The 21,410-nt window shown below is 39.0% G+C and overlaps 1 protein-coding gene across 1 annotated transcript in view; it reads right to left on the minus strand.

Moving 5' to 3' along the window:
* Positions 1–329: 329 nt before the first annotated feature.
* Positions 330–21,410, minus strand: part of LOC111155454 (RAB2A, member RAS oncogene family) — a 94,604-nt gene continuing 73,523 nt past the window's right edge. Inside the window, exons 7-8 of the mRNA XM_022515619.1 lie at positions 3,627–3,695; positions 330–1,592 (exon numbers count right to left, since the gene is read on the minus strand). Coding sequence (XP_022371327.1) covers positions 1,497–1,592; positions 3,627–3,695 — 165 coding nt within the window. The 3' untranslated portion in view covers positions 330–1,496. The remainder of the gene's footprint in view (positions 1,593–3,626; positions 3,696–21,410) is intronic.

The following is a 21,410-nucleotide window of genomic DNA, read 5'->3' on the forward strand; positions in this document are numbered from 1 at the left end:
AAGTAGTTTCATACTTAGAACTTCTTTATAAACCCTTCTTCTAGTCTGAATGCACTTTTATGCTGGCTGAAAGGTAGGGAATACTTGCTTACATCATCCGTCACAAAAAGGATTTCAATATTGTTAAGTCTGATCACATTTAGGCAAAATTTTTTAAAAAGGTGTTAAAACATGCTGACCCCTTAAAAAATATGCTCAAATAAATACATGTGGATGTACTAAAAAAAATTTTTTTTTTAAATGATGTGGTCATAATAAAAAAAGGAACACTTTTATACATAGGATTTTATTTTGCACTGCTGTAACAATTTCATTATAGACCAAGGGAGAAAAAAAAAAAAAAAAAAGGATAAAACCACCACACTGAGTAAATTACTAAAGCTTTTCTACTTTTGACAGGATTTTCCATCTGGTAGATTTATTGTCATATCCCCTTCAAAACAGACAAGATGCTTACCATATTTTAAAGATTATAGGTTGCCACTGAAAGAAAAATTTTACACAGTCACTGTACATCAAGGTTGAAAAACTGTCCTGCATGAAAAATATACTTAGAAATCATGTGAATAAAAGCAAAAGAAAACATTATTGTGTTTAAGGAAAGATTAAAGTCCTCATAATGTGCCATCTAAATGTGGACATTCATTCTTGGAGTCGCTTAGGTGTAGGGAGTTCTTGCTTCTGCCCATTTCACTCATTATACTGTGTTTGTACCCAACAGTATTCATTAAGGCAAACAAATCCTTTTCTGAAGAGGTCTTAAAGAAACTGTGGACATATAGCAAACTTTTGGCATTAAAACAGGTTAACATATACATAGCCTTTAGTAATGTACATTAAGCATATTTTCTTGGACTAGTGACAAGAAAAGATGAACATGCTTGTTAACAATGTCAAAAAGTTTAAAATTCAGTGTCCAAGCAATTCCTAACAATGCTTCTGTAGCTTTAAGCTCTAAACGGTATAGAATTTATGCAAATGCATTAAAGAATTCAAGCTTGGCAAAGTACACCCAAGCAGGTTAAACTGTATATACAGAAAGTAAATGATAAATACAGAATTAAAAGAGTCCTTCTGGTTTTCTTTACAGCCTTGAAAATTGACAAACTTTTTGAGGACAGTTCTAGAATATTAAACATTAGGTCACCACAGGTGTGAAACCTAACCACACAAACTGATTTAAAATACTCAAGATGACTTTGTAGTGTTTAATACAGTTCAGTTCGTAGGTAAGGGCACAAGACAACATTTAACAAAAATAATCACATCAATTGACCTAGAAATCAAATGCAAATAGATATGAATACAATCTCCAAAATCTGTCTTTTTAAAGTGAACATTAACAATTTATTCAAAGTTATACAAGAATTTGAAGGATTAAAGTCTCCTGTGACATAAAGCCATTTCAAATAGCTTCATGTCTCAGCTGAGCAGGAGGAGAGAGTGAAAGAGGAAGTGAGGAGCCGCATTTGGGCAGCGAGACAGTAAAAACGGACTCAACAGCAGCCTCCCCCGGCCTGCTGTCCTCCCTGATTGCCTGCGTGTGTGGCGTTAGTAGCAGCGTGCTGAGGGCCAATTTTAATGCCGTTTGCCTGAAAGAGAAAGGTAAAGGGATAAAAATGTCAACGGGCCCCAACCAGATAGTAGAGTTTAACTAAATTTAAAGAACTCTATTGAATTCTTAATGACATAATTTCTCCACAAATGACTGGGGGAAAAAAAGACATTAAGCGGATTTTTGCCGCCATTACAACAGTATCTCTGAGGGGGATGTTCCTTCCTTTTGAAACTAATACTGTGGAAATCCTTCTGAAAAGAATCCTTTATCCTCCCAGGTACTTGTGAGTAGACAGAACCCGAAGTGCCGCTTGGCAGGGTGTTCCCAGAATGGAGACGCCGTTTAAAACGATTACTGCAAGTCATCTTTAAAGGGTAAAAATACGCACAGCCCTGTACTGCTCTAAAATGACGTCCAAGCTTTTCTCTAGACGGCGTTTCTGCCCCATGTTGAATCAGCTGCGCGGGCTAAGGGCATATGAGTGTTCTGTGTCATCAATAATTTCTATGATCCCCAAAGACATGGCAGCTCGCCAAGAACCCACACACAGAGTAGTTCTTTCATTCATCAAACTCACACTTCTGTCTCAGCCCTCACTCCCTCAAGTGGATTTTTACCTACAAACACAACACTTGGAGAAAAGTAATACAGTAGCTTCAGAAATTAAGCTCTGAAGGAAACTTTCCGTCACAGTAAATCTCAGCTTTATAGTGCTTGGCAGTTGCTCTGCCCCGGTAGTAGCCTGGGGGTTTCTGGCACTTGCTCAGTATTGACAGCAGCTGATGTGGTTTCTTCTCGCTCTTTTGACTCCTCTTTAATAAAAAGCATGCCCTATGGCTCATTGGTTTTGCCCCCTCTGGGCTGGTAGCAACTTCTTGAGGAATCAAGGAGTCAGACTTGGCACTGGGCCAAATAAATCGCACGGCCTGTTGGCTCCTGACAGCACATTACACTCGAAGAGGCCCCGCGCACAGCAAAGCAGTCAGCTACTATATGAAACCAGACAGAAACAGTGAGTGTTCCCTTTTAAACGGAGGCCCAATTACTGTTCCACTTATCTGGCATTAGTCTCTGACTGCTGTCTTTAAAGTAACTCCAAATCTGCCGCACGGAAGCCTAGAAGATAGGATTTAGGAAATATAGTACCTCCAAATTAAAAGAAACGAGAAAATCAAGTACTTTTTGGAAACCTCAGGTAGACTGCTGTCTGTTTTAGCAAGGAATATTGAGACCTATAGGGAAGAGCCTCATGTATGTACAGGCCAGGAGCCACACACGCAATAAAGGATTCCTAACACTGTGCTTTCCTAATTGCAACTGTGGGAGGGATAAGGGTTTTTCTCTTGGGAGCACCAAGTCTCAATATGGAATGGCAAAAATATTTATGTCAAAGTAAATAATCTACCATATATCCACATAAACGTCCTGAAATAAATAAGTGCAGTGGGGAGTTAGGTCAGAAGGATAACTTTGGTAAACACTGAATTATATGCTTCAAAACTTTACATTTCATCCTAATCATATTCATCAAATAATTTTACAAAGAAGACAAAACCAAAAACAATACCAACTGCCAATTACATATATTAGTCTCCTGAAAACATGCTATGCTATACTGGGAATCATTTCCAAATTGGGTACTTCCCTCTTTCAAGCTAGACAACAGAGAGAGCCTCGTGCATTAGTAACATAGTACGTGCATTTACACACTAGAAAATTATTTCCCAAAGCAGAGGACACCATATGGACGCATGTATGAAAGTGGATTTTCTTCTCTTTTTGGAGGGTTTATCTTTTTTTTGCAGTGTGTGAAATAAATGGTCACTTATTTTATTCCATTTTCACAAAGTGATGCCCTACTAGAACATAAACATTTATATACTATAGAACACAGAACAAATCTTTAGTTAGAGGATTATAAACTAACAATGTGTTAACGGACATCACAGACCCATTTTTAAGAATTTCAAAAAATCTAAACTCCTAAATCCATGTCGTAATTAAAATTCAACTCTAAATTAATATTAGCCAATAATATTTATTTATACATATATATATGTATACATACCTCGTTATTAATGTCAAAGACTCCTTCTTGGATTTTCTCATAAATTTCTTTTGCTGTATTAATAAATGCCTGAAATATAGAGTAGAGAAATTGATTCAAATTATTTAAAATCACAACAGTAAAAGAACATTATGTAAAAACTCTGTAGAATTTCATTATGTTCCATGTAAGAAAATCAACCAATGTAATACAGCATGTTAATTAATAAAGGACAAAAACCATATGATCACTTCAACAGAGGCAGAAGAAGCATTTAACAAAATCCAACAACCTTTCATGATAAACAAGTTGGGTTAGGAGGGGACTTCCTCAACAGTATCTATGAAAAACTTACAGCTATCATCATACCAACTGGTGAAGACTGAAAGCTTTCTTAAAGATCAAGAACAAGGCAAGGATCTATACGAATGTTCATTATCAGCAGCAATAGCCAAAAAGTGGAAACAACACAAATGTTAATTTACTGATGAGTAAAAAGCAAAAGGTGGTATAACCTTACAATGCAATATTACTCAGCCATAAAAAAAAAAAAATGAAGTACTCATTCATACTACAATGTGGATGAATCTTGAAAACATTATGCTAAAAGAAACCAGATGTAAAAAAACCACACATAGCATGATTCCATTTATTGAAATGTCCAGAAGAGGTCAATCCATAGAAAGAAAGAGATTATTGGTTGCCAAGGATTAGGGAAACAGGGAGTGACTGATAATGCGGTATGGGGTTTCTTTTGGGGTGATAAAAATGTTCCCGAGTCAGGTACTGGTGATGGTTGCACAACACTGTGAATATATTAAAACCTACTGACGTGTATTCTTTAAAATAAGGGTAAATTTTATGGCATATGAACTATATCCCAAAAGAAAAACTCATCACTGGATAAGAAAAAAGATGTCAGTTCAATACACTGCACGAACTTCCATGCTGAAACGAGGTTACTCCTAGAGACCACTGTTCCATATACGATCCTTTTCACCAGGGCAATGTATTACTTAATATACAGTTTAAGAAGGAAAGAATCAAAGGATGCTTAAGATAAAGAGATAAAAAGCAGCTCAATTTTTATGCTGTGCTGAATGAAGTTTCACCCTATTCCCATGTAGCATACTACTAAATTGACCCCCCCGAAAAAAAAATCAGTGTTAAAACACCAACCAAATTAAGCCTCTAAACACCAAATGAATCCACAAGGATTTTCTATGTAAAACAGTAAGCTATTAGGGGGCACCTGGCTCAGTCAGGAGAACACGTGACTCTTGATCTTGGGTTTGTGAGGTCTAGCCCCACAGTGACGGTAAAGATTACTAAAAACACAAATAAATACAAATAAATATTGAGATGTTTTATACGAATAGTGCCAGTGTTACCGAAGGTGTTCATAAATTCACGCTCTAAACTATCCCATCTGAGAGAGCACAGATAACAGCATTCATTTTCTAAGTCAGGTCCCCTTCAGCAAGCGTTCTCTGAAAATTCATAAAACAAGGTGATTCTCCGCTAGCATGGCCACAGATTTAAGTCCAAATTTAAAAAGTAAACAGGTTCATGGAAAGGAACCAATCCTACTTTTCATCTTTTCCACACTGGAAACATTTCATGGCTGAACTTGCCACCGGAGCTTTTGTTTCCTAATTAACAGGACTGATATGTTTTCACCTTTAAAGGCCTTACAGCTCCCCAGAGTAATCAATCTACCGCAGCTCAATTACTGCACCAAGAACACACCAGTCGGCAGCGGAGACGCGAGTGACTACGGCAGGGGCGCGGAGATATGAATATGCATAAACTCTAAGTGGCTGATCGAATCATCAGAGAGGGTCATGAGAATTTGCAGCAAAATAATGAGAAGAATTAATCACTGCAGATTCACAAGGCACTCAGGAAGCGAGTGCGCTTTTCGTGTGCACTGGAGTTACAGTGAAGTTACTGGCTTCCAGCCAACTCTGAATTGATTCACATTCCTCAAAATTGAAGTTACCCTTATAAATAAGGGAAAACTTAACTTTATGTCCAATAATATGTCAATTACGGTTGATGGTCTCAGAAACCGGGCTAACTAAATATTGAAGCCAACAGATTCATAAATTCACAGGGCTCAAAATCCTTAAAGGGGCCCCTGCATGTATACATCTCCCTAGAACATCAGACAAACTACAAGATCCCATAAAGGAGTTACAACTTCATATAAACAAGCATTTTTTTTTTTTTATTTTATTTATTTGACAGTGAGAAAGAGAGCATAAGCAGGGGGAGCGGCAGGCAGGCAGAGAGGGAAAAGCAGGCTCCCCACTGAGCAGGGAGCTGATGTGGAGCTCAGTCCAGGGACTCCAGGATCATGACCTGAGCTGAAGACAGACGCTTAATGACTGAGCCACCCAGGCGCCCCTAAATAAGAGTTTATATTATAAAAGACACTAAATGTGCCAATTTATGTACAAAAATGGACATTTTTACCAATCTGTTGATGAATCATTTTAAAAACTGGCTGAAGAAAGCTATGAGATATTAAGATTTTTAAGTCACTACTAATTTTGTAGTACTGAATAGTACTTAGTATTTAAGTACCTTTAAGAACAGTTGTACTCAAAGGACTTAAGATGTATTTTATATCTGGGGTGCCTGGGTTGCTCAGTCGTTAAGCATCTGCCTTCGGCTCAGGTCATGATCCCAGGGTCCTGGGATCGAGGCCCATATCAGGCTCCCTGCTTCGTGGGAAGCCTGCTTTTCCCCACTCCCCCTGCTTGTGTTCCCTCTCTGGCTGTCTCTCTCTCTGTCATATAAATAAATTTAAAAATCTTACCAAAAAAAAAAAAAAAAAGATGTATTTTATATCAGGATGATATGCAATTAATTTCATTACAAATTGAAATATATACAAATAGTTATATTTCCTTTCATAATTCTCATTATCTCAATGAAATAGTCTTTTTTTTAATTTGTTTATTTGTCAGAGAGAGAGAGAGAGCACACAGGCAGGCAGAGAGGCAGGCAGAGGCAGAGGGAGAAGCAGGCTCCCCGCCGAGCAAGGAGCCTGACATGGGGCTCGATCCCAGGACCCCAAGATCATGACCCGAGCTGAAGGCAGAGGCCCAACCTATTGAGCCACCCAGGCGCCCCATGAGATAGTCTTTGGACAATGCTACATTTACTTGCCTTCCAACTCATGATTATATACTGAAAATACTGAAATAAAATATCTTCCACTCCACTGGGCGTATTAAAAAGATAATAGCATATAAATAGGTTGTTTTGTTTACATGATGGCAAAATTATATTTAAAATGTATTATTAAATGATTTATTATCAATCTTAATGAGGCCTTAGTTTAAAGGCCAATGTGACAAATGCAGACATTAGTTCACATGTTTTAAAAGCCCGTGGCTATCGACTGAAACTGCTGAATCCCCAAATACAATGAACATTAAACAAATACTGTTAAGGCTTATTAGAGATAAAATGAAACTTCTAAGAGAAGAGCCTTGGGTGTTAGAAACAGTATCTGTCCCTCAGAGCTGCAAGTATTTCAAGAACTCAGAAGGATAAGAGATACCTCTTACAACAACTGGCTAGAATTTTAATTGCTCATTTCACTCAAGTCACTAAAAAGCAATCCATACATATATTTTTCAAGGTTGCAATATAACAATTTGAAACACCTCTAGAACACAGACAACAATGAAGAAATGAGCAACAATTTAACTAGATACTATAAAGCCTTTACACTAAAGCTCTCCTGTTTTCATAGGACAGTCTTAACTTGAAATTCCTTCCAGTTCTAAATGTAATTTTAACCAGTTTCACTTCTTCTATTTCCCAGGCCATAGAAACAATTTTTGAGGAGGGGGTAGGATAAAGAAAAGGGGAAGCACACCTGGGTGGCTCTTACGGTTAAAGCATCTGCCTTCAGCTCAGGTCATGATCCCAGAGTCCTGAGACTGAGTCCTGCATCCAGCTCTCTCTCTGCTCAGCAGGGGAGCCTGCTTCTCCCTCTGCCTGCCATCCCCCCACTGGTGCTCTTTCTCTCTGACAAATAAATAAATAAAATCTTAGCAGAAAAAAAAAAAAAGAAAAGGGAAGCATGCATGAGGGCGTTGTCTGTGAGTGGTAGGCGGGGATGAACCCAAGCATCAGGGGCAGAGGCAATGAGCCTGCATACGGCGGCAGGTGTGGGGACAACAAACTTGGGGACACCTCACAGCTCATGGCAGAGTACAAGTGCTAATGACGATGGTCCACGTCATTAAGGAGAGAGGCAGCAACCCGGTAAATTAATCTATCTGGAACATTTATTTATTATCAGAAAAATGAAGCAAGTTGATGGCACACCTACAGAAAATGTTTAGCATTAGTTAAATACTGTCAAAGCACAACCTAAAGATCACTCTTTTTTGCCACATAAGTCAGAACTGTAAGCAAGAACACTGTACACTTCTATATTCCACAAATACAATCAAATCTGAATATTAATAGGTTACAGAATAGGAAAAAACATTTGCTAAGAAACCGATGTCGGAAGATTTCATTATTCACACTGAGGAACAATCAGTATCTAGGCAGATCCACAATTATGAAGTAGAAATAGATTTCCGTGTAGCCAACTTAATTTGCGAGCCTCTTGCTTCCCCATGCAGGACTGCACTCCAGGATCAGAGAGGCCTGACTCCCTCTTCATTTTACCATTAGCTCTCCCCTTTGCCCGACTTTGATTAACTGTCACGGTCAGTTCTTTACCTTCATTAGCCATTAATTGCCTTCCACCTCAGACACTAATCTTTCAGCCCCTGGCACTAATAATACCTAAATTTAAGTCCATTTTCAGTGACTTCCCTAGCAAAAATTAAAATAAACATAACCACAAAATGCATCATAATTCTAAGAAATATTCAACACACTAGCTGACGCATATCCTGCCACGTGTCATTCACCCAGCAGCATCTGTTAAATTGTTACCTTAGACTCAGTACTTCCCTAGGTCCTATGGAAGATACAGGGAAGAGGAGGATAGAGTTCCTATCGTTGCTGAACTGAAACAATTCAGTTGGGAGAATCTAAGAACAAGGGCTTAAATCTCTGTTGAAGATGCAGGAAAAAGACACTTTCTGCACTGACAGAGGGAGAATGTGTGCAGGGCAGGACTGCGGCAGGTCTAGATGTAGGCCAAGGACATCATATGCTTAAAGGGCCTTCCTTCACAGCCAATGAGAGAGAACAGAGGCAGAGGCGAACACAGAACAATGTTTCGTTTTTATTATGGTTTAACAGTTTTTAAAGCAAAATACTGAAGACTGTCTACAATAAAGTAAAAGATTTAAGTTATTTCTTTATGTCACATGCTGCCACCTGGTGGCAAGAGAAAAACTATACCATCTGATAGGTAAGAATTCAAAACAAATCAAAGTATCTTAGTTTCACTGAAACATCTTGAACAGGGGTATGCCCTGCTGGCTCAGTTGGTAGAGCACGTGGCTCCTGATCAGAAGGTTGTGAGTTCAAGCCCCATGCTGGGTGCAGAGGCTGCATAAAAGTAAGTCTTTAAATAAATAAACATCTTGGATGACAGCCAAGTATGCTGTGCAATCAGTTGATTCTTCAGTTTTTTTCTTAGAACTGGGGAATGTGAGGTAACTAAAATGTTTAATTTTCTTCTCAATCCCTAATCAATGCTATGAACATTACAGGTGTCCATGTGATGATGCTAATAATAACCAATATTTACTAAGTACTCACTAATGGGTTGGTCACTATGCTAAGTAATTTGCACAGGTTTTCATTATTTCTGAAAGAAATTCAAAATACATGTAAAAATAAGGAAATTAACTTTAATTTACTTTCATCTGCTTCCAAGAAGATCTGTGGGATGACATTCTCCCTATACTATATTAGCAGAATGGCCAAGAGTAGAGCTCTAGAACCAGACTGTCTAGGTTCTAACTCTAGCACCACCTCTTACTAGATGTGTTGCTTTGGACGCACTGCTTACTGTCTCTGTAGCATGAGGATACTGATGATATTAATGCCTACTGCACAGAATCGTTGGGAGGATGAACGTGTAGAGCACTGAGAATGGTGCTTGGCAAGTAGTAAGCACTCATGGCTTGTTAGCCTTCAGCATCATAAATGTGTGAGTGCGATGATGTGTGGGGAGCAACAGAGAAGAAGGTACACATGTGAAATGCGAATGTGTCCTGAAACACAGCAGAGTAAAGGAGAGAAATGGTGATCAGGATTAAGGGGCATCTGGGTGGCTCAACTGGTTAAGTGTCTGCCTTCAGCTCAGGTCATGATCCCTAAGTCCCGGGACAGAGCCCCACACTGGGCTCCCTGCTCAGTGGGAAGTCTATTTCTCCCTCTGCTCCTCATCCTGCTTGTGCTCTCACTCTCCCTCTCAAATAAATAAAATCTTAAAAAAAAAAAAGGTAAAAAAACGGTTATCTCTATTCTTCAGTGAATTAAAGCATCTTGATTAAAAAAAATGAAAATTAAAAAAATAAATTAACAACATACAACGTGTACAGTGAGCCCTGAAAATAAAATACAGTAAGATAAGGCTTAAATGTTATGCAAAGACAGGGAAGTCATGTGAAAGGAAAGTCAGATTAGAACTCAAGATTAGGCAGTTTAAACACAAACTCCTTCAAATTCTGTGGCTTTAAAATGTTCTGAGTCTATCTGATTTAGTTTCAGTAAGAAACTAAAGATACACACAACATCCAATACAATAAATAGCTTTCAAATTGTATTTCATGGACATCTTGCAGGAGATGAGGGAGAAGTAGGGAGAGCCCAGTGAAAGGAGAATGAAACTCCTCTTTCCCCCTCATCTTCATGGCATCCCACTCTGCTTTTCTTTCATACGGCTTCCTGTGTTTCATTAGAAGAAAGAGGACCAGATTTCTATAGTAACTCTCACTTTATAGACAGGACTGAGCTGCAGAAGGAGAAATGATCTGTCCAAGACCACACACAACTGCAGCAGAAGCAAGAGCAGCAGGACTGACACTCTGCCACATTTACCTTCCCTTTATCAGGATCACTTATCTTTAACACAACTCAAAGGAATTTTCTTTTATTTTATGTGTTCATTTTATTTTATGATGAATTTATAAGGATGCAAGGTTGGCAACACGGAGACCAGTAGAGAGTCTAAAACAATAATCCAGATAAGAAATGAAGGCCCGACAAATTAACTGTGGCAACAAGAATGGAAAGCAAGATCAAACTTAATATCTACTTTGGAGAAATTAACAGGACTTGGTAAATAACAGGGAAAGAATGGTGAGGTATTTAAGGGTGACTCCACTTTTGGCTAAAATGCCTGACATGGAAGGGTATGCTATGAATTGAGATAAATAAAATAGGAGGGGCACCTGGTTGGCTCAGTCAGTTAAGTGTCCAACTCTTTGCTTTCGGCTCAGGCCATGATCTCAGGGTTGTGAGATCGAGCCCTGTGTTGGGTTCTATGGTCAGTGGGGAGTATGACTCTCTCTCTTCCTCTTCCCCTCCCTCTGCTAGTACTCGCTCTCTAAAACAAACCAATAAATCCATAAGAAAAATAAAAAGGAAAAAAATCAGGTTTCAAGGAGAGAATGAAGAGTTTATTTTAGACACACGGAATTCTAATGCTTATGTCAGATACAGGTGGAAAGTCTTGGCAGCTGGTGATCTAGATAACTGTGTGCTTACATTTCTACGCACTGTAAGTGCATGAGTACGTCAGTGTGTGATATGCACATATCAGCAGGACTTTCTCCAAGAATGTTTAGCTCCCTTAGTTCAGTAGAGAAAGCGGATGCAAATTTCAAAGTTAGTTTGGCTTGGATGATCCAAGTTCTGCTGGGTGATGGCCAAGTAAGGGGTGGAGAAACTGATGATGGTCAGCAAAATCTTCCTATTAGGGTCTAAGTATTTATTAAACACTCCTCCAAAGATGCTGGAAACCTGATAAAGACAGGTCAAATTTCCAGTGAAAAAGTCGTGTGGTACCCTTGACACTGAGAACAGGGTTAAGGGACAAGAACACTTCAGTTTATACCACATTCCGGCTTTACAGAAATATCTGTTCCACCACTTATAATACAGCCCAAGGCAAGTAAGATGTCCTCTCAACACAAATTAAATTTGGAGGTACTGGGACAGGACACAAACATTAGCAAGGGGCCTTGAAATTGGGTGTTTTTGGTTACGCAAGTCATGTGTTTTCCCTAGACATAGAAATTCACCTATCCTGTCAGATGGCTTGGCAAGCTACTGCAATCTGTCTTAGGGCTAGCTAGTTGACTATGCTTTCAGCTATTATCTTGGCTGTATCTATCATTTATTTATTTATGCTTAGATTTTGAGACAGAGAGAGCATGAGAGAGAGGTGCACGCATGAGCACACAAGGGAGACGGGTGGAAGGAGAAACAGACTCCCCACCAAGCAGGGAGCCCGATGCGGGACGTGATCCCAGGACCCTAGAATCATGAGCTGAGCTGAAGGCAGACGATTAACTGAGTCAACCAGGCGCCCTTGGTTCTATCTTTCAGTACTTTAGCAGCTAAGCCAGGAACTGTCAGACTTGATTTTTCAATAGTTAAAGATATTTTATTTAAAGATTTTTTTAAAGTTTCTTTATTTATTCAAGTCATCTCTACAGCCAACATGAGGCTCGAACACATGACTCCAAGATGAAGACTCAGTCACATGCTCTTCCAATTGAGCCAGCCAGGTGCCCCTCAAGATTTTAAGCAATCTCTACACCCAGCGTGGAGCTCAAATTCACAACCCCGAGTTCAAGAGTTGAGTGCTCCACTGACTGAGCCAGCCAGGCACCCCAAGAGTTTAAGACTTTTTAAAAGATATTTTAAATTACTAGACTTTTGCCTCAACATTGTTTGATGTTTATATATTTTTCTGGTTTCCCGTAAGTAAAATTGATGCACACAGAGAAAAATAACCCATCAAATAGCTGAGAGAGTGAGAATATCTGATAAGGAGACAACTGTTAAACAAATGGCAAGTTTAATCGCGGTTCACACCACAATCATCTTTTGTCCCTAGAGAGAATATAATACTATGAGTTTTGGTAATATACAACTCTGAGAAAACGAAATTTTCTCAGGAAGAAAGACAGGGAAAGACACAGACACACACACACACACCTCCTTTATATATATATTTATATATAAACATATATTAAATATGTAAATATATATTAAACATATATTTATATATAAATTAAACAAATATATATAAATAAAACTATACACACACAGTTACATATATAATTATAATACAATAATACATCAATTCTGAGGCATTTTGAAATCTTCATGAAGTTAGCATGAGGCTTTTGGGAAGGGGTATTTTTCCTAGCCTGCTGTAATCTCTCTGACATTTATTCCTGGGTCTAAAAAAAAAATCTTTTCAAACTACCAAGACCCCAGGTAGCTACTGAAAGAAGTTCCTATCAAAGGAGAAGGCAATTTGTTCTGGGATTTCAAAAATCTCATGGGTTTTAGAATGCTTAGAGCAAAGAAGGTTTAAGACAGAATTCCATCTACATATTAACAAGTGGGACCAAAGCATAAAAGATTAAGACTGAAGGAAAAAGGACAAGATTGAAGTAATTAAATAAATTCTTCACCATCCAAACATTTATTATCTACTATACAGGGGAGAAACTGGGCTAGGTGCTGGGAATGCAGAGATGAAAAGATAGTCTGCGTTTTCAAGGAATGTTGCCCTTATGTTGAACCAACATGAAAAACAACCATCATGATAGAGTGCTAAGATAAATTCATGCTCAGGAAGATACAGGAATGAACACAGAGAAAAGAGCACATAATTGCTGACTATGTGTGCATGTGCCTGGTGGCTGGTGGCGGAGGGGGCAGGGAAGGTGTGTTGTGTGTCACGGCATTCCAAGAGGAGGTATGAGACTTTGTTATATCCTTGAAGGATCAGGTAGGAAGGAAGGGCATCTCAAGGGTAGAGAACACTTTCTGTGGAAGCAGGCTGAGAGAGTACCACCCAGCTGGTGAGCTCTTAGTAGAATACAGAGAGCACACTGTATGGAGCTGGCCAATAAAGGGACTTGTCTTCCAAGCTAATGAGTTTGATTCTGAAGCTGTGGGGAGCCCACTACACATCGGTTTAGTAAAACTGGGGAGTGACATTCAATTTTCATTTTTCTGAACATCTCAGAGGCAACAATGTAGAGGATTGAAAAATTAAGACAGGGAATCCAATAGCAATGAGAGAAGAGAGCAACTTGGGAAGATATTTCACAGATAGAAATAACAAGACACAAGTGGAAAGCAATATATATTCACTGAATAAATGACTATATGTAGGGTGAGGGAAAAAGAAACACTTTAAGACATAGGCTACTGAAGATTCAAATACCCAAAGGAACTGGTTCAGGCAAGAACAGAGAAGTATTTGTTAGAACAGGCAATTAGGAGGTGCAGGGTAACCTTGGCCATGGCAGAGGAAGTCGACCTGTGAACTGAGGTGTGAAAAAGAATGAGGAAATGGAGATGGAGTTTACAAGAAGATAGAAGAGAACATATCCAGAACTGGGAATGACAGCTTTTTGTTTTTAAAATGATTGAAACCTGATTATTTAATTATATGCTGAGAGCCAAGAATCACTAGAGAAGGAGAGGATGAAATCGTTTGAAGGAATGTTTCTAAGGAACAGAAAAAGAGAGTAGCCCTCCAGTTTCTTCCGTTAGCTAGCAGTCTCTGCCCTCCTCAGAGCCTGGCCCTAGGAGCAGCAGCATCTACAACACTAGACAGTAGGTTCCAAGTGCAGGCTTTCAGGCCACACCCCTGACCTATGAAATCAGAATCTGCATTTTTAACAGGATTCCTAGGTGATCTGAGCAACATTAATGTTTGAGAAGCACAGCTCTAAATACAACTGATTTGGGGGCGGGGAATTGTTCATACTATTTATTTTTAAAGTAAGCTCTCCATCCAATGTGGGGCTGGAACTCATGACCCCAAGATCAAAAGTCATATTCTTCATTGAAAGAGCCAGCCAGGTCCATTCATTTTTCAGCTATTACATATCCCCTACCCCAATTCCATTTTTGGGGGGAGAATGGTTAAATCACACTGGGAAATCTCTGGGTTAAATAAAAAGTGAACAAGCTTCTTAACAGGGGTTCCTCAGAAACTAATAAACTACTGGGAATTTTGGTTTTCTACAAGGGGGATACATACCAGCTCCTCCTAAACACGTTTGATCATGGAACCTTATGCAGAGGTGATAATTTTATTCTATTATTTTATTTTATTTTAAAGATTTACTTATTTATTTGACAGATAGAGAGAGATCACAAGTAGACAGAGAGGCAGGCAGAGAGAGAGGGGGAAGCAGGTTCCCTGCCGAGCAGAGAGCCTGATGCGGGGCTCGATCCCAGGACCCTGGGATCATGACCCGAGCTGAAGGCAGAGGCTCAACCCACTGAGCCACCCAGGCAACCCCTCTATTATTTAATTTTTTAAAAAGATTTAAAAAGATTTTATTTGAGAGAGAGAGAGAGCACAAGCAGGGGGAGCGACAGAGGGAGAAGGAGAAGCAGACTCTCTGCTGAGCAGGGAGCCTAACGAAGCACCCGATCCCAGGACCCTGGGGATCAAGACCCCAGCTGAAGGCAGACACTTAACCAACTGAGCCACCCAGGCACCTCTAGAGGTGATCATTTTAATTAATGCTCCTTAAAGAGGATCGAATAGTCTTTACTACTGCTACTCTCTACTGTGTGGCGCAGCGGAAAGGGGATAACGTATGTGAAAGAACTCTGACAACATGCCATACAAATATACAACTGCATTGTTTCAGGTACTTGGCATGTTTTAATCACCTGAAAATTCTTCTGAAATACATTTTCCACTTATGAGACACTCTTCTAAATGCTGACACCACACGTGTGGAACCAACATCACTGGATTCCAGTGACAGAAGGAATTTCCTATAATCTTCATACCAACTCCTCAGTTTTGTCACAGGGTAGACGACAGAGGCCAGATTTTCCTGGGACACTGCAGAGTAGGACACTCAACAAAGCTGTGGTTCTGGAATAAACTGCCAGCCGGTAGCAGCTGACGAGGTGTTTCCCTGAGGAGCCAGACAGTTACCAGGTACACATGGTATCTTGGGTGTCCTCAATGACCTTCAAGGTCTCGGTTGAAAAGAGAAGCCAAAACTAATATTCAAAAATATTTACTGCTGGTCACATAGCTGATTCTTATTTTCTTATTAGCAAAATCTTTAGTAAAATGGAAGTCAAGGGGATTTTTTTTTTTTGGTCAGAAATAGAGATTAAACTCATTTTCCTAAAAAAAATCCTACAATGGATTTCCTAAAAATCCATTTCCTAAAATTTCCTAAAAAATATCATTTTCCTCATTTCACTATAAATGCTCTGTATACTCAGCATAAATATTACTTGAATAAATGGTAGGCAATTAAATGGGTTTTCCCCTCCAAATGCTAGGAACTCAAATGTATTAGTATCCAAATATCATATTTTAAAAAAATCAGTACTAGAAACTGAAAATTCAGAGTTAGGCTCTAGTCTCCTATTACTGTGGAAAATACCATATAGACAAGACTATTTTGGTTGAATTTGGCTTTCTGATTTCATTGACATTTAGGAGATGAACTCTGGGGTGTATTTCTACTATCACAGATAGGGGTGTATTACCTCAGTGAATAACAAAAAGGATAAATGATAATAGCACATCTAGCACTATTCCAAGTTGTGTAAGAGTGACTAAAATCCACTTCACGGGAAGAGTGAATTCCCTTATTATAATCTGTAACTCAGAAATTATAACTTATAGTTTAGAAACCAATATACTTAAACATAATATTTGTATACTATAGCAGTTTGCTAATAGAGGAGGTTTTACATAGAAAAGCATTCTATGTTTGTGTATAGCTAATGTTTATATGTGTGTGGTATTAATCTTATATGACTTTATAAACAGTAGATCTTAGTCTGAGGAATTCTTACCTTTGAAGTCATTTCTAGTTTAGGCAGACTAAGGTATTTTATTTTTATGCTCTCTAAAAAATAATCTGAAAAATAATCTTTTTTTGAGCAGGGGAGGGGCAGAGAGAAAGGGAGAGAGAACCCCAGGCAGGCTCATGCCCGGAATGGAGCCTGATGTGACACTCAATCTCACGACCCTGAGATCATGTCCAGAGCTGAAATCAAGTCAGATGCTTAACTGACTGAGTCAGCCAGGCACCCCCCTCCAAAATATTGGAAAGTACAGTACAGTCTTGGTGTCATTTTAGATTTAAGATCCCAGTTGAAGAACAGCAGCATAAATTTGGGCAAGAGCAAAACAACTGGAATAGGAGAGGGCAGAGTTAAGGAAAATAAAAAGTTCAAGGTATTGAAGTAGAGCAGTGCTGAATGATGGTATTAGTAGTGGCTGACGTGGAAGGAGGTCAGGAGGGATTAGGGATAGAATGAACCTGGATCCAGGTATCAAATCATCAGGAAGATGCTGAAAACAGCTGAGGATACTCACTGCAGAACTCACAGGTCAGAGACAGCCCACCAAACAGAAGCAGGAGTGGTGTCACTTCCTAAGAGCACTCTGTCCTCACTTTCTCCCCGATTGTCATTGGACTAAAACACTTTTTAAAAAAGAATTTATTTACTTATTTTAGAGTGAGTGAGCATGTTCATGGGGGGATGGGGAGTTGAAGGAAAGGGAGAGAGAGAATCTCAAGCAGAGTCTGCACTGAGCTTGAAGCCTGATGGCTTGATCTCACCACCCTGAGATCATGACCTGAGTTGAAATCAAGAGTCAGATGCTCAAATCAACTGAGCCATGCAGGCAGCTCTGAAATAAAGCATTTTTAAAAAACAATTTTATTTATTTGAGAGAGAAAGAGAGAGAGAGAGAACACGAGCGAGGGAGAAAAAGCATGTGTTGGGGAGAGGGATGGGCAGAAGAACAAGCAGAATCCCCAAGCCGGCAGCCCACTTTGGGGCTTGATTCCAGGGTCCTGGGATCATGACCTGAGCTGAAGGCAGATGCTTAACCGACGGAGGCACCCAGGTGCCCCTAAATAAAGCATTTTTAAGATCATCATACATCATCCCACGTACTTCTAAATGAATAAAGAGGACGCGTGGATGACACAGAGCTGTTGGTGCTTCACTTCACTGATTTTAACTGTATCCTATTACTCTGGCTCAGTGTTTTTCAGCCTCAATACTACTGATATTTATACCATGTAATTCTTTGTTGTGGGCCATCCTATGCATTTTTCTTTAACACCAGTTTGGCTGTTCTTCCCCTCAAAAGATCTCTCACGGATGAAATCATTCAACAGAATAGTAAATCAACAGATCCACAGATTAATAGTAAACTTACTTTCAGCAACAACTCAACTAAGGTTGGAAAAATGCTGTCATCTTATGCTGCAAATCAACCAATCTCTTCCAGGGAAGTACAAGAGTTAAAAATGTCATGGTCTCTACTTGCATGATAGTAATTAGATCTTGACTAAAATATAAAAATAGATTACAGCATAACAGCAAAAGGCAACAGGTCTGGTTATACACAGAAAGGAATCATCATACTACCACGTTTAACCTTAATAAACAACGATGTAGTTTTAAATTTTTAAAAAAACTTTTCTTCTTAATTTTTCTAAAAGATTTTATTTATTTATTTGACAGAGAGACAGACACACACAGTTGAGACAGGGAACATAAGCAGGGGGAGTGGGAGAGGGAGAAGCAGGCTCCTCGCTGAAAAGGGAGCCTGATGTGGGGCTCAATGTCAGCATCCTGGGATCATGACCTGAGCTGAATGCGAACGCTTAACTGATCTGGCCACCCAGATACCCCTAAGTTTAAATTTCTAAAAGAACTTTTAGTCAAATGGTCCATGATTAGGACACTGGCTCTCTATAAATCTTTCTATCTTTTAACATACAGTAGTCCCCCTTATCCGCGGTTCTGCTTTCCATGGTTTCTATTATCCTCAGTCAACCATGTTCCAGAAACAGATGATCCTCCTTTTGATGTACAATCAGGTCAAGAGCAGCCTAACGCTACATCACAATGCCTATGTCACGCCTCTCAAGTCATCTTATAACACAGACAATGTACCAGCTCGCATCATCACCAAGGTGAATATAGTATAGGATGACGTTTTCAGAAACCATATTCACAAAACTTTTATTGTGGTATATTGTTATAATTGCTCTATCAATTAAGTTATTGTTATTAATCTCTTACTGTGCCTAATTTAGGAATTAAACTTTCACCTATATATGTGTGTAGAAACACATATATGTTAAATGTGTTATATATATATAGTGTTTTATATATAGTTCCACATAGGGTTTGGTGCCGCCTGCAGTTTCAGACATCCACCGTGGGTCCTGGAACATATCCCCCCACAGGTAAGGAGAAACTACTGTAATTCTCTTTTATTTTATATTTTAAAAAATGGCCTTTAAGAGACTGGTCTTTCAATGCAGGTGTTTCCCAAGTTCCTCTCTAGTATTACAGTCCAAGACTGGCTAGGAATTGAGTAACTCTCAATAGATTACAAAAAGGGGACAATGGGGGTGGCTCAGTCTGTTGAGTGTCCAAGTTTTCATTTCAGCTCAGGTCATGATCTCAGGGTCATGGGATCAACCCCTATGCTGGGCTCTGTGCTCCATGTGGAGTTCGCCTGAGATTCCCTCTCCTCCCCCTTCTGCTCCTCCTACTAGCATACGCGTGTGCGCAAATACGCACATGCACTCTCTCTCTCAAATAAATTTTAAAAAAGTAAGAGGGGAGATAATAACCTTCTGTGAGCTGCCCAAAAATCAACTACCACTCTCACTGGGTGAGTAGGATGTGTCATTAGGATAGCTATCTTACTCTTTTAACTCCTAATATGATCCACTCTTCCAGAAATGGGTCCTCCAAGGTTAAGCGGTAAGCTGACAATAATTTCCTGTCTGAGCTCAGAGCCTAAGGTTCTATCCACTGTCCTGAACTGCCTCTCCCACAGAGGATGGCAATGATAAGACACAGTACTTAGAACAAATTTCCCTGAAATTCATTCCTGTGTGCTCCAATGCCAAGTCTAAGCCACTAAGAACCTCTAGACCCTGTAAAACTAGCATATTTATCTCCCGTGTTTCATCATGATTCCTCTTTGGATTTAATTCTAGCAGGCTAATTCTTTCTGAAATCCTGGAGATCGTATATTGCAATTTTATGAGCTGTATAATTTCCCACTGAGGTATTGGCTCTCCTGCCACAGGCACTGGTGCCGAGTACCTATCCCAAGACAGATGCCTGATGAATGCTTAGCTCTCCTCCTTCCCTCTCCTCAAAGCAGAAACAACACCTGATAGTCTTTTCTGACCTCAAAGAAAGAAACAAGTACTTGTTTTTCAACATCAATTGAATGAAATAAAAAGGATGCCATTCATACTTGATTATTAGATATTATAAAGGAATTACTGCTAAGTTTGCTACATATAATGGTATCATGGTTATGTGTTTTTTAAATTATTGTCACTGAAATATTTATCGGTAAAATATTTCTGGAATTTCCTTAAAAAAACAGAGGACATAATAAAAAAAAAATCAAAATGTCAAAATGGTGATAACTTCTGAAGCCAGATGATGGGTATATGGGTTTCCTTTTTTAAGTGGTGACAACTGTTTAAATTGATTTAAAATAGTGCCATCAACTTCACTGTGAGCTGAGTAAAATGCTTTAATACAGGTGATGTAGAAAAATAAACTAATGGATAAATGTATACTGTCATTGAAATACTCATTACTTAATGATGTACTTAATTGGTTTTAAAGTCTGACATGCACAAAGGGTCATGAATGAACTTTGTTTTAAAAATACTCGGTTATTTATTAAAGTGCAAGACATCTTAATGTTTAGCCCAATTTTGGAGTTCTTCCCTCAGTTACTTCGCCCCATGTAAAACTCATTATTATCTTCTGACCAGGTCTTCCTTATTGTATATAGCTCAGGGGTCTCTTTCATGAATACTAGTATAATTTCTTCTTACTTCTGAACAATCTTACGAAGAAAGTCTATGTATGCATAATAAAAATCTGAACAGTATGAATAAAAATCTGAACAGTAACTTTATTGTTAGGCATAAGCTAAAATACATAATATACAGCATAGAAGAACTTGTAAAAAAAAATTGCTCTGTGCAAAAATGTGAGAGAGTTCCCAAAGAGTCATACTTAAAAGATTTTTTTTTTTTTTTAAAGATTTTATTTAGGGACGCCTAGGTGGCTCAGTTAGTTAAGCGGCTGCCTTCGGCTCAGGTCATGATCCTAGCGTCCTGGGATGAGTCCCACATCAGGCTCCTTGCTTAGTAGGGAGCCTGCTTCTCCCTTTGCCTCTGCCTGCCACTCTGTCTGCCTGTAATCACTCTGTCTGACAAATAAATAAATAAAATCTTAAAAAATATATATATAAAGATTTTATTTATTTATTTGACAGAGTGAGAGACAGAGTGAGAGCAGGAACACAGCAGGGGGAGTAGGAGAGGGATAGCATGCTTCCCACCAGGCAGGGAGCCCAATGCAGGGCTCGATCTCAGGACCCTGGGATCATGACCTGAGCTCAAGGCAGATGCTTAACCATCTGAACCACCCAGGTGCCCCCTTAAAAGAAATTAATAACTTAATAATTTGAAAAAGAAATTGTGTACTTTATAAATTCAAAAAATATCACTTAAGCTTTTGTAACTACGCTCCTCCATATTCTCACATTTG

Source organism: Enhydra lutris, unplaced genomic scaffold, assembly GCF_002288905.1.
Source record: "Enhydra lutris kenyoni isolate GAN:26980312 unplaced genomic scaffold, ASM228890v2 scaffoldscaffold41, whole genome shotgun sequence".
Lineage (NCBI taxonomy): Eukaryota > Metazoa > Chordata > Mammalia > Carnivora > Mustelidae > Enhydra > Enhydra lutris.